Source organism: Plasmodium brasilianum, chromosome 1, assembly GCF_023973825.1.
Source record: "Plasmodium brasilianum strain Bolivian I chromosome 1, whole genome shotgun sequence".
Classification (NCBI taxonomy): Eukaryota; Apicomplexa; class Aconoidasida; order Haemosporida; family Plasmodiidae; genus Plasmodium; species Plasmodium brasilianum.
The window spans coordinates 438,226-457,442 of NC_090114.1; the positions used below are offsets into that span (position 1 = coordinate 438,226).

General features: G+C 25.6%; 3 protein-coding genes and 1 pseudogene across 4 annotated transcripts; 1 reads left to right on the forward strand and 3 right to left on the reverse strand.

The window, feature by feature from the left end:
- Nucleotides 1-1,205: 1,205 nt before the first annotated feature.
- MKS88_000429 (phosphopantetheine adenylyltransferase) lies at nt 1,206-5,252 on the forward strand (the record flags this gene model as incomplete). Its single annotated transcript, XM_067215327.1, has 1 exon — nt 1,206-5,252. One exon carries the CDS (start codon nt 1,206-1,208, stop codon nt 5,250-5,252), a length of 4,047 nt encoding a protein of 1,348 aa, XP_067075668.1.
- A 726-nt stretch (nt 5,253-5,978) lies between these two features.
- Nucleotides 5,979-10,220, reverse strand: MKS88_000430 (protein phosphatase PPM12; the record flags this gene model as incomplete). The annotated part of the gene is made up of 1 exon (XM_067215338.1): nt 5,979-10,220. The coding sequence occupies one exon, from the start codon at nt 10,218-10,220 to the stop codon at nt 5,979-5,981; it is 4,242 nt and encodes a 1,413-aa protein (XP_067075669.1).
- Nucleotides 10,221-12,503: 2,283 nt separating this feature from the next.
- Nucleotides 12,504-13,430, reverse strand: MKS88_000431 (peptide chain release factor 2; the record flags this gene model as incomplete). The annotated part of the gene is made up of 1 exon (XM_067215349.1): nt 12,504-13,430. One exon carries the CDS (start codon nt 13,428-13,430, stop codon nt 12,504-12,506), a length of 927 nt encoding a protein of 308 aa, XP_067075670.1.
- A 1,497-nt stretch (nt 13,431-14,927) lies between these two features.
- On the reverse strand, nt 14,928-18,537 carry MKS88_000432 (annotated as a pseudogene). Its single transcript has 3 exons — nt 17,400-18,537; nt 15,709-17,250; nt 14,931-15,481 (listed from the first exon to the last, which is right to left on the reverse strand). Coding segments are annotated over exons 1-3 (3,231 nt in total).
- Between the last annotated feature and the right edge of the window lie 680 nt (nt 18,538-19,217).

Consider the following 19,217-nt stretch of genomic DNA (forward strand, 5'->3'; position numbering starts at 1 on the left):
TGCACACCTTAATTCGGTTTCAGCACTAATTAAAATAAAAATAAAATAAAATAAAATAAAATAAAAGGATTGTATAAATTATGTATCATTATCTTGAAAAGAATTTTTATACGTAAAATTAAAAAAAAAAAAATGTTTTCTTCTAAATTTTTCTATGAAAGTTTATAAACATATCTCTTGGAATATCTCTGAGCGTATGTTACATGAGTAAATGTATATCAAAGAGACTTTTAAAACATATTTTATTTAATTCATCTTTGATACATTTATTTTATTTGAAATTTGTCTAAATTAATTTTTTTTTTTTTTCTTTTACATTTCATTTTATATAAGTTTACCTCTTTATTTTAACGAACATTTATTTTTTTTATTTTTTGTAGAATTATGCTCAAGGATAATGTCGATAAGTAGCAAAAAACATCTCAAGTTAGCGACGAATAGATTGCGTGCACATGTGTATATATACATATGAATACATTTGTGCGACTGTATATTCTTATAACAAAAAAATTCACTACACTTTCGTATAATATCTGAAAAACCTTTTGTAGAATGTGTATGTCCTGTTAAATCTTTTATTATACAGTTGGTTAAAGGCATGATATAACACTTTTTTTTTTGTTTTTTTTTTTATTTTGCTTTGTTCTGGATGTATTAAAATGAAAATAAATTAGTGAAATAAATAAATATATAAAAAATTAAGCGAATTAAATTAATATATAGGTAACATAAATGAATAAATAACTGAAACAAATGAATAAATCAGTGAAACAAATGAATAAGTAAAACATACAAATAAATAAGTTAAACAAATGAGCGAAATAAATGAAACTAACGCACGAAATATTTGAAGCTAACGAATGAAATAAATGAAGTTAAAGAACGAATAAATGAGGTTAATGAACGAAATAAATGAAACAAATGACCAAAACAAAGTAAATGGAGATTATAGCGGAAAAGAAAATCTTATAAATTGTGAAAAGGGATATTCAGAATTTTCGAAAGTAAAACTCTTCCCCATATAACTTGTTACGTTTATATGTGTTGCATGTAACAACGAGCAATATAAAAATGTCGCTGTTTAATTTTATTTTTATTTATTAATACATTTTTAAATTAACTGAAAAATACATACTTATATACGAGTGTACATATGTATGTATATATATATATATGTGTGTGTATATAATATGCACCTTGCCAAAATGAGGAAAAATGTATCGTGTGAAAAGGGGGTCTTAGTTTTTGAGGATTACAACTATGTTATTTACACAAGAACGAATGGAAAAAAAATCTGCTGGCATGGAAAAAGCAAAAATTTAAATAACTACAATGTTAACCCGTACTTCTGTAAAATATGTCAGAACTATAATTTTAGCGTAGTAAATAATAACTTAAGCTTAAGACTATATATGGAAAATAAGCTTTTCAAAAAGGTACAGAAAAATGTGAAACAGTTAATTAAATACATAATAAGGCTAAGAAATAAAGTTAGAAACATTTATTTATTTATCAAATTTATTAGTTCAAAATGTATATTAAAAATGTCTACATTTTATTATTTAAAGTTTATAATTGAGAAAATTTATGAAAGAAAACTAGATAAGATAGTGCGTGTGGTTTTACCCATAGCTGATTTACACAAGTTATACTCGTATATATATTACGAGAATTTTTCCTTTACGAATTATTATAAGGATGTTTTGTCAAAGTATGGTCGAGGTCAACTCAGAAGGTACTATTGCTCTTTTATCATCCTTAATAATAAGAAAAAAAACTTGACGCAATCTTATGAGAAAATTTATGGCTTAGGTCTAATAAAAATGAATTCCACAAATGGTATGAATTGCGAAAATGATGTTAAGAAAAAGAAGCAAAAAATTGAAATCCCAGAAAAGGGTGAAATGATTCATAATGCTCCAAATGCTTCAAATACTCCAAATTCTGATATCTTAGCAAAACCGGATAATGCACAAAACGCAGAGGATAACAATAAAACAGAAGCAGAGAACATCACGAGTCCTAAACAAAAGATAAGTTTGATAAAAGAAATAAACAAAAAGGAATCTAATTTTTATATAAATAGAGAAAGAAATCTTAAAGGTATCAAAGTCGAAAAATATAAAATAAAAAGAACAATAAGCAAAAATTTACATAAAAGTGACATAGGATTATTTGCAGGTACGTTTGACAAAATACACTTTGGTCATATGCTATTGTTATTTTATTCCATTTTTTTAACAAAGAAATTTTTCTACATCGGTTTATATAATAACAAAAACATATACAACAAAAAATATTCTGAAGAAATTGATGATCTAAAATTAAGAATTTTTCATATATCCGACATCCTATTTTTAATTAAAAATGTGTATCACATACATTTTTTTTTTCATAACTTTGAACATATAATGCCTTTTATCAAAATCAAAAATTCTCATAAAATTTTGTATGAAATTATAACAAGCCAAAAGACTCAAACATCAATGGAATACAACAAAAGTAAATACCAAAAATTTGTAAACTTGTATTATTTTAACAAGAAGAAGAAGAAAAAGAAAAGGAATGGGAAGAACAAGAAAGAAAAGGAAAAGAATTACACTATTCCTACATATAACAATCTAAAAAAAAAATATCTTTTCTTGTTAAAATCAAAAATAGACAAAATATATCAAGGCAAATTTTGCAGAAAGAAAACACAACTTTTAATTGCAGATGAAATGAAAAGAAAAATTTCCAAGTATTTGAATTTCCATTTAAATTCTAAAAAAAAAAGTAATAGAAGGGAGCAAAAAAAAATCATTGTTTTTAAAAGAATACACGACCCCTTTTCCTTTGCAGTTGATATTAAGGATTTGTATTGCTTAACAATGTCAAAGGAGTCCGAAGCAAACGGGTATAGTGTGGTAAATAGAAGGAAGTTATTATTTAAAAAGGTTAAAACAGATGGTGATAAAACAACAAGCAATGAGATTAATCAAATGAAGGATAATAATAATAATAATAATAGTAATAATAGTAATAATAATAATAATAATAGTAATAATAATAATAATAGTAATAATAATAGAAACACACCATGTGACAGCGTCAATAGTGATAAAAAAAACTATGCTGAAAAGGCAAGAACTTGCTTGAACATTTTTGATACAATCGATTTATGTGATGGTGAAAAGTTCAGTTCTACTATAATTAGAAAACAAAATTCTTTTTTAAAAAGAAGGAAATTTGCAAAATTCTTAAGTTACTTCATTGATGCATGCTTATTTTTCAATATCGAATATTTTCTTATACAAATGTATACAGATATCTTTATGCATAAAAATGTAAGAACTCCTTTTAAAAAGCTTTATATATACAAAGTTAGAAATTATTTTTGTAAAAAAAAAATACATAAGGAAAAAAATAAATTCAACAAAAATAGCCAGGAGGAATGTAGTTATATTATTAATGATTTCTTCAGGCATTTATTTGTTTTGTTGTCCTTTTTTGTTAATCATTTTGCTGATGAACAACAGTCGCAAAATAAAATACAACTTTTTATGAAAATTTCCATTACTCTTTCTTTTTTTTTTTATAATAATATGATCTTGTTAATAATCAAAAGAAAGGAGGAATTTGTAAATAAAAATATTGTAATGAATGTTAACCAAAACGTAGAAAAAAAAATAAATATGTTTGACATACATGATGAAAATATGTTGAGAATTTATATGCACAATGTAGGAGATACTATCCTGCAGGAAATACTAAACCAGGTTTTCATTTTTGTCCTTGTGATATTATCCATATCAATACTCTGCAAAGTTTTTCATTTAAAAAATTTACCTAAAGAAAACGCGGATAGACGATGTAAACAAGAACGAAAACTTAAGTGGCATGTACGACGTAACAAAGGGAAACAAGTTGAACAAGGTCATTCATATGACCAGTCAAAAGATATGTCAAAACAATCTCAAAGAAATTCTAGCGAAACAAAATCAATTAATGAGTGTACCTTGCAGGGCAATGTAAACAACCCTGCACCTAATGCAAGAAAAGATCATTTTTGCAACTTTCAAAAAAAAATACTTAAAACAGGGAACAGTAAGATAGAAGAAGAAAATGAATACAACAATTCAAATTATGATTCTTTTTTAAAAAAATTTAATTTTTCTTTGTATTTTTCTAATTATTCCAAAGATAAAGGGTTATACAAGCATAGTTATATTGTTACACCGCACACTCTATGCAATTATGCGCTAATGAGCAGATTCAAAAATAGGTGTTCTAATTTTAGTCATAATTACTATGTTCCTGGAAAAAAAAATAATAAAATAACCTGCTTGAACACATGTTCAAAGAGATTAAGCGATAATAGTAATATGGCTGCTTCTAATCATGCGGGTGATGTTGATTATATTAATGATGGAAAGAGGGTATTTAACGACGGACAATGTAAACAACTTAAATATGAAACACAAAATAGAAAGGATATTGAGCAGTGCCCTTTTATTGTGCATTCAGAAATAAAGGAAAAGCTGATTATAAATAACCTCTATGAAATTAAAATTCGGAAGGGAGAAGATAATCTTAATTGTAAAAACAAAGTAAGTATAAATGATATCCAGAGTTATGTAAGGGGAAGGACGTGCTCTAACTACTGTTACAACGAAAGATTCATGTCATTAATTAGAATAAATATAAATAATAATAACGAAATATTCTTTTTTAGAAAAATATTAATTTATAAATTTCTAGACAAATATTTTATTTCTTTTTTTTCCTTTTACTTTTTAATTTACTCGAAGAATAGAGAATATAATAAAAATAAACCTGTTCGTAAAGCAAAAGTAGAGGACTTTTTGTATTTATTTTTGGTAAGCTTTGAAAAACATATGGAAATGATAATAAATAGCTATATTAAACAAAAATGGGAATTAAAGCAAAAAAAAAATTTCAGTCCTTTTGATCCATATCTTCATTATCAAAAAAAATATTCCATAATTCATAGATACTTAATTATGAATTTATCTCCTTTAAATAATTATAATATCGATTTTGAAAGAAAATATGATCTTAAAAAAAGTACTACTAACTTTACACATACCCCTTTTTATATAAAATTGGCAAGTATTGCTTGTCCCAAGGATGCGAAAGATTTAAATGTATTATCCTTTTACAACATAATTTTTCAAAATATTTTAACATATGAAAATTATTATTATCCCTATTTCGCTTCCCTTAATTACTTGCACCTAGATTCATTTTGATTTTTTAAAAAATGCCATATTATAAGAAAATTTCATGTACACCCTTTATGGTTATCTGTTTCTTAAAATTTTAAACTTTTTTTTTTTTTTTTTTTTTTTTTTTTTAAGTCTTTTTAACATTGTTTTGTTTCATTACGTCTCTTTTCACAATCCACAAATTTATGAAAACAAATTTTTTTTGAAAATTGTAGATATTAGAGGCGAATATGCACAACAAATATTACTACTGTTTTTTAAGACGCACATTTACACACATGTGTATGTACGGGCTGGCGGGTATATTCTTATATGTATATGATTATATTATTCATGTATGTATATTTCTCCCTATTTGCTAAATTTTGTTATATATATTTCTATTAAAAACTTGTATGTTATGTACAGCGTACAGAAAAAAATTTATTATTTGTAGGAAGAAATATAAAAGTATATTACAAATTATAATGCAACAAAAAAAAAGGTGCAATTCAGAAAAAAATATTGCACATATGGCAAAATATAGCATATATGGAAAAATATAGTATATATGACAAAATATAGTATATATGACAAAATATAGCATATATAACAAATTATGGAAAATACGACGAAATATGGAAAATATGACAAATTATGGAAAATAGGACAAATTATGGAAAATAGGACAAATTATGGAAAATATAACAAAATTTGGCATAAAATTTTAAACAAAAAAATAATTAAATAAAAAGAATTACGTCTTTTTCTTTAAGAATTGTATTTATTTTCCTTTACAACAGAAAGTATAACAGTTGTATCGTCAGGCTTACCCATATTAAAATATTTTTCGTATTTGTCAAAAATAAATTCGGATATAGGTGTTAAAATAATTTTATCATTTGATTTATTTGATTGTATATCATCATAATTAACCTGATCAAATAAATATGTTTCCTTTTCATTAATATTTGAAACCAAATTTCCGCTAATACATTTATTATTTATTTGTATATTTTTTTTCACTAGTTCATGTGTTTTTGTTTTTTTTATGCTTTTTTTATTTTTATTGCCGTTCATATTTTTCTGTTCCTCATTGTATTCCTTTCTTCTTTTTTTTAACAAAGTATTATTTACTGGTTGGCTAGCTAGAATTGTTGCCAGCTCTATAATTTCATCACAAGCCTTTTTAGCATTTAAATAAATATTATTATTCTTATCAAATAAAATAAAATCAGATGGTTCATATAAAAATATAGAACAATCAATTTTCTTCTCAATAATTACTTTTTTTTTTCTTCTGATATTTCTCATATCTTTTATGTCATAATTATTCCGTTCTGAATTTCCCATTATATTATATTTCATATCACACACATTTGAAAATTCTGTCAATGTTTTTTGTTCAGTCATCCATTTCTCTGTGTAATTAGTTTCTTTTCTCCTTAGATACTTTACATAATCATCTACAATAATTTCAGTATTTTGTTTTCCCCCTTTCTGGAGTTGATTTGGGTGCATATTTTTTACCCATACTCCATCATAATCATTATTGGATTTATTGAATTTGTCAAAGTTGGAACCCTCTGTGAAAGCATTACTTACCATATAACTTGCTGAGCTACCATCATTTTCTAAATTTTCCTGAACATTCTCCTGTTTTCCACTTTTTATGTGTTCAGAATTTGCAGAATATTTCCTGTTATCATCATCATCATCATAATCAAACGTCTTATTCTTCATAAAACTGTTATATGAATTATTATTACTTCTATAACTATTTTCGTTTGATACTATTTTATCATTTTCTTTCACTTTACCATTTTTCTTATCCTTCGAAAGGATATTTTCAGTTCTCTCCTTATCCATAACACGTTCTTTTTTTTTTGCTATATATGTATTTTTATTCTTTGATTTAATGGAAAACATTCCCTTTATTTTAGATGGAAAATGCAGTTTGTTCATCGCAAAGCTTAAGCCGTTCTTGTACTTTTTATCAAGAGAATTATTTTGATCCTTTCCTTTATTTTTTACAACATCACTATTTTTTATAACATCACTATTTTTTTTAACATCACAGTTATTATTAGTACCAAATTTTTTGTCTTTGATTTTTTTGCCTAGATAGCTAATGGAATTCCCTTTTAGGGTAAATGACTTGAGGTTTTCTCCTTCTTCATCTGTTGTGTCATTTGCCGCTTTTGTAGTGCATTTTTCACTCTTTCTCTTCTTATCCTGATAATTCCCAAGTCTGCTATTCTTATTACTGTTACTACTATTTCTATGATCGCTTCTATGATTGTTTCTATGATCGTTTCTATGATCGTTTCTATGATTTTTTCTATGATCGCTTATATGATCATTTTTATTATCATTTCTAACACCACTTCTGTTCTTATTTCTATTGTTCAAGTTTCCCGAGATATCATCACTAGATATGTAGCTCATAACTGATATTCCATTCTTTTTATTACTTCCCCCTTTTGTGTTAAGCTCTTCTCTTTCACTACGCTTTTCAGTTCCATCTGAGGAGTTCCTCAAACTACCTGAACATATGTATTTAGTCCTCTTCCCTTTCAATGAACTGTTCCATATCATATGCTCAATGTATTTTAATATTCGCTTGTATTCATCAACAAAATTCACAAAGTGCTTTAAATTTATAAAATCGTTATCCTTTATGATATAAAAATTATTATATAGAATTTCCATTATGTCATCGTCATAAATATTATCAAAAAGACCATCACTTCCACTTACTATAATGTCATTTGTCCTAATGTCAATACTGGAATATTCACAATATCTTAAACATTTTGAAATAATATCATTATATTTGTTCATTTTAATATTATTTTTTAAAGTAATGTTTGATTTATCCTTACCTATATTGGTACTCAAATTTGTAGGCATAAAAGTTATCTGATATGGGCAATTAAAATAATGCTGCTGAATTTTTGATTTGTAAATTATATAAAAATGGCTTAGTTCCTCTTTATAGCATCTAAATCTATAATTATTAACGTTCATATAATTCTGACTTTTCCTATTCTTTTCTTTTTCCCTGTTAATTCTACTTTCAATTTCACTTCCCTTTTTTACATCCCCTTCTTTTTTATGTACTCCAACTGAAGACCCACCCCCCGTCCATTCACGTGATAATATCTCATTTGTATTTTCCATCCTTACATAATTCTTCGAATCCACTAGGATATCTTTTCTTTCAATATTAAAAAAATTTAACAACTTCCTAAACCCGGTTTCATCTATAGTACTTTTTAGATAAAGATTGTTTTTTTCATTTTCGTAAAAGTCATTTTCTGTTGCACAGGAAATATTTCGAGAAATGATTGTATCTGATCTAATATTGGGGTATTGATATAAATCTCCATCTTTTATTGTGAATGACAGATTTCCAATTTTATAATTCTGACTAGATACATACTTTTCAAAATCATCACAGATCTCTTCCCCTAATACCTCTTCAACGTATAATACTATGTTTGCATTTTTTTTCCCAACATCATCTATATTATTTATACTACTATTAATATCATCTCGATATAATTCCTTCCTTTTTAAATATAAGTCTTTTAATGCAAACTTATTATTTAGAAGCCTGTTATCATTCTCACCGTTTTTATATACTCCTTGACATTTAGACATATTACTACTGAATTCGTCCTCCCATTTGTTAAAACTAACATTTAAATTATCGTCTAATTTTACATTTAAATTATCGTCTAATTTTACATTTAAATTATCGTTTAATTTTACACTTAAATTATCGTTTAATTTTACACTTAAATTATCATCTAATTTTACACTTAAATTATCGTTTAATTTTACACTTAAATTATCGTCTAATTTTACACTTATATTATCGTCTAATTTTACACTTATATTATCGTCTAATTTTACACTTAAATCATCATTTAAATGACCATTTAATTTTGCACTGCTCTGAGCAATTTTCCCCCCTTCCCCCTTGACTTCGTCTTTTACTAGATCGTAACCCGTATCACAATCCACGATAGTGGTAATATTGCTCTCACGTTTCGTAAAATTTGACGCTTCATCAGATGCTTGAATTTTTATTTTCACTTTTTCGAAAATTTTGTCTCTTAAATAATTCTCCTTCAACCTAACAATTAACATTTGACAATCTCCTATAGTACATATATGTAACTTTTCTTTTTCTATGGAAGAAAATAAAAGGGTGGATGCACCTAAAAAATTAGAGGAGCATGCGCCTCTACATATAATTGGTTTTAATACTTCATCCATTTTATACTTCAAATTATAATGTTTAAATATAACCTGATTTTGTTCTTCAAATAATTCATTATTAACACATCTATATAAATATAAATTTAGACATTTTTTTAAAAGTTCATTTGAAAAATTACTTACATTAATACCACTATTTTTTATTGAAGATACTCCATCTGCTACAGCTATAATATTGTCACTACATATTAATGCATCACCGTTTTTATAATTTACATTATTTTTTTTTTGCTGATGCGGAACGGAATTAAATTTGTGCAATAGGACATATTTTTGATTCTTCATTGTGTCATATATTTTTTTCATCACATATATGTAGTCTTCCCAAAATATTTTTTCCATCTTTTCAAGCTGAATAAAAGAACTGAAAAAATTTAAAAATATCGTTTCGTAAAATTTCACTGGTAAGTCTACATATTCTATATTAAATATTCTATTAAAATCATTTTCACAATATGCATTCAAGTTCACCTGTTCTAATTTCCTTTCCTTCATTCCATTCATTACACTCATTTTTATTTCCTCTCTGCAATTCTTTTTAGCATAATCATCAAAACCGCATAAAAAATCGTTATCCATACTATCATTATTTAAACAATTCACCTCACCTATATTATCACTTAAACCTACTATTAATTTACATGTTTGAAAAAGACTCTCCTCTTCATCTATTACATTTTCTGAGTTATTCACATTTAAGCATTTATTTAAAAGTTGTTGCATTTTTGTATTTTCATCCTATCGTATGTATATATAAGCAAAAGAAACTTTTTAATTAAATATTAAAAATTAAAAACCTCATACACAAAAAATATAATAAAATAAATAAGCCTCTATAGAACCTTTTTATGCCATGTGCAAAATAGGTTAACATGACAACATTACGCAGAAACGGCAATCTACCTAAAGAGGCTCTGAAGAAGGAATTGATTCTGAAGTTTGCTTAGGTTTCCCTTTGTGCTGTAACGCTTCTGAAGAGTTTTCCGACGGGTAAAAACAAACTGTTCAACTAGTACGTATATGTGCGCTTAAATATGTACACACATACAAATAATATAAATATTTATACATAATACATATACACATATACGTATTGTACTATATTGCTACTATAAGAGTAAAATTTCACTGATTTTTCTGTAAACTTTGGAAAAAATATCTACTAACGTCCTTTACCAAACACTAATTTTTTTTTTTTTTGAAAAATGTGCAGTATTGTAATATTAACAAGTTTAAATTTTCCGCAAGGATGTGTATAACACTTTAATTGGTACTTTTATACATTTCGTTTTTTTTTTTTTTTTCATTCTTTTTGTTTTAACTATTTATTTTAACAAATTAAATTATATTATTCTTATTTTCCAAAAAAAAAAATTAGAAAGAAAGAAAGAAAGAAATAAAGCAATTATGAAATGAAGAAACGAAGAAACGAAAAAATGAAGAAAAATTGACAGGAAAACGATAATGCAATTTTCTTAGCACTAACGACGCATTAAAATTAATGGAAAAAACAGATAGAATCATGACGAATGGTAAAGGAGGAAATTAATGCAGGAGTGAAGGATATATATTTTTTTTTTTTTTTTTTTTATCTTCCTTTCAAAATTTTCATCTTCGTAATTAATATTTTTAAATTTCCTTATTTTTAAAAAATATAGGCAATAAAATCGTATGTGTTAAAAAAAAAAAAAAAGGCGTACAAGTTTATTGACAATTTGGAAATCTTACTGTTCGATTTTTTCAGCCATTTTGTCCTTTTTTGCGTTAATAACTAATTCAAGCTCTTCTTTCATTAAAAAAAAAAAAAAAAAAAAAAAATATAAAAATGTATAAAATTATTTATCAACTTGAGAAAAGGTATATTACTACTTTGGTATATGTGTATATAACTTCCCCAAATTATGTCAGTTAAAATATGATTTTTTTTCTTTTTTCAAAACTAAATGTAAATGTTCACACGAAAGAAAAAAAATGAACAACATTATTAGTCATCGAAGTCAAGTAAAAGCACTAAAGGGGAATATAATCGTATGTATAATATGCGCCGTGCGCATTCGGCGAAGTAGTATAATTAAAATGAGTTGCTCCACGAAAAATAAAGAGCATTTTTTCCCTTTATTTTGTAGTATACTATAAAATTCCATATAATTATAACTCTTCATTCAAAAAATATAAAAAAAGTTGAAAAGGGTTAAAAAAAAAAAAAAAAAAATACACTTAAGAGGGGCATGTTAATATTTACAACTATCTGCTGTTATGCATATATTTGAACATATGCCTATACATACACACCGCAAACGATGAATAGATGGAACCGTTTCCATTACATAGTCATCTTTATGGCACCATGCAGGTAAATTTTCATACGCACACATTTACTCTTAAGAACATATAACGTTAAATGTTCATTATATAAATAATCTTTTCGGAATTTTTCATCTTTTTTTTTTTTTTTTTTTTTTTTTACCTGTAATTTTTTTTAATGCCTTTTATCATTTCCATCTTTAAATTAAAAGGATGTCTTTTGCATTCCATATGAAAAAAAAAAAAAAACTGTTTTTTTTTATTTTAAAATAAAAATTATATAATATATAGACGTACAGTACAGGACTCTATAATTTAGCCATTCGTCGTATATGCATACACATATTAATTAATGTGTTATTGCAAAGGTGTAAATGTAATATATTTTATAACGCTTAAGTAACCAAAAAAAAAGAAAAAAAAAAAAAAAAAAAAGGGATAAAATAAAACAAGGCAAAAATCAAAAAAGAAAATAAAGAAAACTAAAAAAAGTAACATCCAAAAGCTCATGTGAGAGAAGGTAATTTCCGCTTTTAAATAAATCCCATGTGAAAAACTGAACAGTGGTGCATAATTATAAGTAAATACAAATGTTATCTACAAACGTGTATATACCCTACCTACAACCGAATATAAACGCTACTTACAATCACGAGCGCATGGACATATACACCATTTTCCCCCCAAAAAAGGTCCCTCCTTTTAGAGATACTTCTGATAGGCATCTACAAATAAGTCAATTTCACCTTGTGACAAAACCTTATCGACATCAGTTGAAAAAACACTTGTTCTAGTATCTTTTATCATTTTATTTCCATACAAAATATAATTTCTAATTTGTTCACCAAAATGTGTTAAACTTTTGTTAGCTAATTCATAATGTTTACTTTTTAATGCTTCTAGTTGTAAATATAATAATTTTTCATATATTGTTTTTAAAGCAATTCGTTTATTTAAAATTTGAGATCTTTCACTTGATACTTTTACAGAAATATTTGTTGGTTTATGTAAAATTCGAACTGCAGTTTCGACCTTATTAACATTTTGACCCCCCTTTCCACCCGACCTCATAGTTTGAATAACCAGATCACTCTTATTTATAGAAATATCATTCATATTAATATTTTGGTTGTTATTCCCTTTTTTCAAGGTATTAGAATTATTTTCAGTAATATTTAAAAAATTCATAACATTTGCATCATTAAAACTTAAAGTTGGTATTACATCTACTTTTACAAAGGATGTCATTTTCTTATTCTGAGCATTAAATGGAGAGTTCCTTACTAATCTATGTATTCCTTTTTCTGATACGAAATTATAAAAACTGTATTCTCCATCTATTTTTATTTCTACTTTTTTAATACCTACTTCATTTTTACTTAAATCAACGATTTCATATTTTACATTTTTTTTGTTCTTAATTTTTGATAAATATTTTATATACATATTATATAACATACTGCAGAAATCACAGGCCTCTGTTCCACCTGTCCCTGATGATAAAATCAGCGAACACGAATTTTTAAAATACTTGGAATAGTTTTCAACATCCTTTTTTATATATGAACTTAAACATTTCTTATTTATTTTTTTTGTACTCTTGCATAAAAAAAAGTAATTTCTTAACATGTTTATATTCTTACAATTAATAGATATAGTTAAAAAAAAAATATATATTATCAAATTTTTAATAAAATTCATAATATTACCATTTTTAAAATTTGTGTTCAATTTTTAAGACACACCTTGTTTAATTGATGTATAAATGGGCGCATACGTATGTACTCGCACACATACGTACATAAGTTGTTACTTATATGAATGCATACATAACTACAAACATACGTACATTATAATACATATGCTATTTCTACTGAAAAAGGGCATATCTAATTTTAATTTGCCCAAGTTTACCTTCCAAAAGTGGACTGGTACAAATGCAAATTTTCGTTAAAAAGGTTCTTATAGCCTTTTCATGCTTCTTTAAATAAATTACAATTAATATGTACACTCATCCTTTACCTTATACTTAGTCTGCCCACGATTCTTTAAACGTTCTTTTTTTACCCCTTTACATTAGAAGAGGGATTAGCTTCACCGAAGATTGACTTACACTATTCTTTTCCATAAAATTTTCCGTTTAGTTTGTTTTTTCAAAAATAATTAATTACACCATAATATACGATAATATGTAAGATATATATGTTGTATACAATGTAATATGTTTTTTTCAGCAGCTAAATAGATTTCTGTCAAATATAGATAGTAAAATTTTATACATACACTTTATTAGCATGTCAAACGTGAGTTCCTTGGCAATAATTAAGAAAAAAAATAATATAATACAGTATAGCACATCATTATGCAATACAGCACATTATAATACAATATAGTATTATACAATATAGTATTATACAATATAGTATTATACAATATAGTATTATACAATATAATATAATACAAAATAATAAAATACAGTGTTATACAACGCAAAAATATAACACAATGTAAACCTTCGCGCTTTCGCTTTTATTTTCAACTTGCTATATATATATGTATTTTTTTTTTTTAACGAACACTATATAGTAATTAGTACGTGCCTCAAAATGTTCCATTCGAACTTATAGCCATTTTTTCTTTTTATTTCTCTGCGATATTTAGAATTTAAAATTTCTTACAAAAGTTGAAGGCAGTTTCAAAAGAATTCAAAAGCATAAGCAGAAAAAACATAAGTGTAAAAAACATAGTGCGTTAAATAAAATAAAAAACACAGTGTACTAAAAAGGAACAAAAATTTTATATGGCATCCGATATAAACGTGAAATACAGTTTCCATTTTTTTCAAAAAAAAAAAAAAAGGTATGCTTTAAAAATAAATACAGGAAAATCGTTTCGAATATCCATAAGAAAGCAAAAATGAAGGGCTATGCAAAAATATAATTCCTTATATCTTGCAGAAAAAAAAAAAAAAAAAAAAAAGTAATTTTAACGGCTATTTTTATAAACAGAATTAAAAGATGTCTACGTAAAAAATAAATCATTTAAAAGTGTTTTATTTCGCCAAAAAAATTTTTCAAAAAAACGCGCCATTTTAAAGCACGTATATAATGGTCCAACGTTGTTCGGCTAGATTATTCCAAGGATGGATCCATCAAAATTTTTCTTATACACATATACATGGTACAAAGAACATATATCATAATATATTTTCGAATCCCTATCATATCCATGAATTTTGTTGATTCTTAATTTAATATCTTCAAAGATATGTTTATCAATTGTTTTATTAATTAAATTAAAATATTTTATATTTTGATATTTTTCATAAGTTTCTAAATTATTTGTTATATAATGAAGAAACATAATGGCTGTATTATTAAATAATTCAACCATGTTTAATTCTTGTAATTTCTTCTTTAAATATTTTTGAGGTATAACAAATTCGTTAGCATCTATAGTATCATATAGATAAAAGTAATATTTAATACCCATAGTATTATCCAGAGAATCTTTTATTAAATTGTAAAAGTAATCATATTTCATTCTTGAATTTGAACTGTTGGAATTAATAAATTCTATAAATTCTTCAAGACATAATTTATTTTTGAAAATTTTGAGCAAATTTTCTTGGTCAAATTTTATGGTAAACAAGTCATTTTCTAAGGTGAGCGAAATAGTGTCTGCGTCGAAGGGCAAATAAAGAAGTGTGTGTGTTAATTCATACATGTATATATGTGAGTACGTACCTGTGCGTACATGGTAGTATGCAGGAATATGCATGTATGTATATATATATATGCAAGGCCGTACGGCTAACGAGTGCAAGCTTCAAATTAACACAATTATATTCACAAGAAAAAAAAAAAAAAAAAAAAAAGGTATGTATATCTTTTTATTTCACACTAACCATTAACTATTTCAATGTTAGGTCGTTTCATTAAAAAATCGGCCAGAGTTATAGTCGAAATGGTCGTAGCTAATAAAATTCCCTCACTTTCTAAAAAATTTTCAATAATTTTAAAAAATTTTTTAGATGATTTTTCATTATATATTACATAATGTAATGCTAAATTGATAGAAATTATATCAAAGGTGATGTTTTTATTTTTCCATTTTCTATAAAATTTATTATTTAAAATATCCCCTTGCAAGAAAAGAAAATTATCATTATTACATAATCCCTTCATATCATTTCCATTTAGTCGCTCTTTAGCTAGTTCTATCTCTTTTTTTGAAATGTCTAAACCTACATATACCTTATTTCTTACTGTATTATATTTAAGCATATCTTGCCCATGTCCACAAGCAAGATCTAATATTTTCGAATCATATGATACAAAAAATAAAATCATTATTCTCTTTACTTCATTATTAAATATACGAATATATTTGATATTTGACTTTTTTAATAGAATAACTTTTTTCTTGTCATAATGTTTTCTAATTTCTTCATTTACATCTCCAATCATTTTGGGGTAAAAATATTCAAACTTCGTGCAGCTATTTTTTAATTTATTTATAAAATTAATTAAACATTCGAAATTTTTGTAAAAGTTGTATATTATGTAGTCCAGCTTATTCGTCCTTTTCCTTCTATCAATTTCGCTATCTTTCTTTCCGCCCTTGTCACAATCTTTGCGTAACTGAGCATATCCCGCATTATCCGCTTTACACACATTATCCGCTTTACACACATTATCCGCTTTACACGCATTATCCCCATCCCCTATGTCATACTTTTTCTGAAATTCCCTTACAAGCTTATCAATGTCGATGTGCATATCTACGTTAACTTTCCAGTCCTTTTCAAGCTCAAACAATTTCCCCACATTTATCTTCTTACCTTCTGCACATTTGTAATTCGAGTTGTCTTCCTTTTTAATTTCATACATTTTAATTATATCATAATTATTAACAAAGTCAGAATAATTAATATTATAATCAATTTTCAAATTCTTCAATTTTTTATTTTTTGCTATGTGTAAAAACAAACTGCATCCTTTGTATTTCTCATCGCAACAAAAATTGTATATAGATATGTCCCTTACATATCTTTTTTTTATCTTAATATTTTCTTCATTAAGAATATTCAAATATGCATGGTCTTCTGCATCGTTATGTAAATTACAAACTTTATTTTTGTGTAAGTACATGTCATACGTACACGAATTTGCTCGACTGGCATATGTCGCCCTGGTCTTATCATTGTTTGATATGGGCTCCAGTGAAACTAAATTTAAACATTGATTATAAAAACTGTTGGGGTAATAGATACATACTGTATCATTTTCAACTTCCTTAAAAACATTTATTATTGTGTTGTCATTATGTTTTGAATATATTATTTTCCTTTTATATAAAACCTGATTTTTAACATTCGATGTGTCATCTGAATCATCAGAACTTTTCTCATTTGAAGAAATGTTTGATTCATTTTCACTGTTTTCTTCTAAAAGTTTTTTTAATTTTTCAATATACAACTTGTCCTTATCAACATTTTTTTTTTTTTTTTTTTTTTCTTTTTCGTTTTTGTTAAATTTTTCTCCTCTTTTTTTTTTTCCTCATTATATAAATTTAGAAGGACATCACTTTCGTTACATTCTCTTGATGCCACACTCTCGTGTTCTTCATCCTCTTCCATAAAGTTATACTTACATTCTTTGTCCTTTTCATAATTCGAGGCTTCATATGGCTCTTCATGAGCCCCTTTATTCGTCCCTTCATTCACCTCTTCATCCGTCGCTCCCTTATTTACACCCTTGTTTTGCTTCTCCCATGCTGCGTCTCCTTTCCGCTTCTTCTTCTTTGTATCGTAGTAATACCACTCCTCTATTTCGAATTTCTTCTCAAGTATTTTAAACTTATACTTGCTCTTATGAATCTTAAAAAGATCAACATAAATATAATTGAGCACCTCGTTATCTATATTAAACTTATACTTATAATTGTTGTTACTTATCTTTTGTAATATTATTTGATTAATGATGGGTAAATTTATTAGTTCGTCATTAAAAGTCCCTCGGAGTTCCACTACACTACTATGTATATTAATAAATTTTCTATTATTCTTTAAACTGTTCTTTAAAAAATTTATTATTTCAATATTTACTTTATTTTCAATATTTACATGTTTATAATCATCAAATAAGGTATAGGGTTTTATCTGTGTGCAGTTGTCCTTATAAAAAATGTCAATTTTAATAACATCGTTTATATTTAATTTTTTTTTTATTAACGAATTTATTTCGTGAAATAGGTGGTTCTTATCGATGATTATCTTTTTCTCTTCATCTTCATCTTTACTTTCATCTTCTTCTTTGTAATTATGATTGTGTTTGTGTCTGTGTCTGTGTTTGTGTTCGCGATCATGCTTCTCATAATTTTGCACTATATCGTTCTTTTCTGGTTTTTCATATCTGTCATCTTTTTGCTTTTTTATAAACATGTTGTCATCTTCTTTATTTTTCTTTTTCTTTATTCGAGGAGGAGATGATAAACCGAAAATTGAATCTGTATCTTCTTCACCGTCTTCCGCATTATTTTGACCTTTATATATTTCTCTATCTTTTTTACCCTCGTCTATATTTTCATCATGCCTTATATCATTAAAATTATTCTCATTTAGTATCATCATATTCTCACTATCGTTATTTTTATTTAAACTGCTGTTATATTCATTTCCACATTTTTCTGTATAAAATAATTCTTTCTCTTCCTTACAATTCTCAGGGTTCATATTTATTTACGCTGTTAGCTTTCTTTATTCACAACTTCACATCTTCATCAGTAATTCGTCAACCTTTACAAGTACACGTACATGAATTTGGATATGTATATATATATATATAAATATATATATATATATATATATATTATTTATTTATTTATTTATTTATTTATTTATCTATCTATTTATCTATTTATCTATTTATCTATTTATTTACTTATTTATGTACATATATTTACATACATATAATTATGCTTAAATATGTTCATAATATTTACACGTTATACATATACATGCATTCATACATACATAAGTCTTTTTTTTTAAGCAGTTATTTTTTCAAAAAAGAAATATTTATGTATAATTATTTTTTACACTCCTTGTGCTCTTTATCTTTTTTTTTTTTTTTTTTTTTCCGCCTTGTAATTCTTCTATGGAAAAAAAATACATCGTGCAGTTAATTCCAATTCATTCTATTCTTCTCAAAAAAGTTTAACTTCTAGTTATATAGAATTCTTTTTATTTTAATAAATTCAGAAAAGAAAAAAAAAATTAAAAAATTAGAAAAATCGTTCTTACAAATAAAAAAAAAAAAAAAAAACAGAAAAAAAAGAAAAAAAGAAATTTCTTCAAGTGAGACATATCTGTATTTTAAAAAAAAACAAGAGAAAAATTAATGCACATAACGA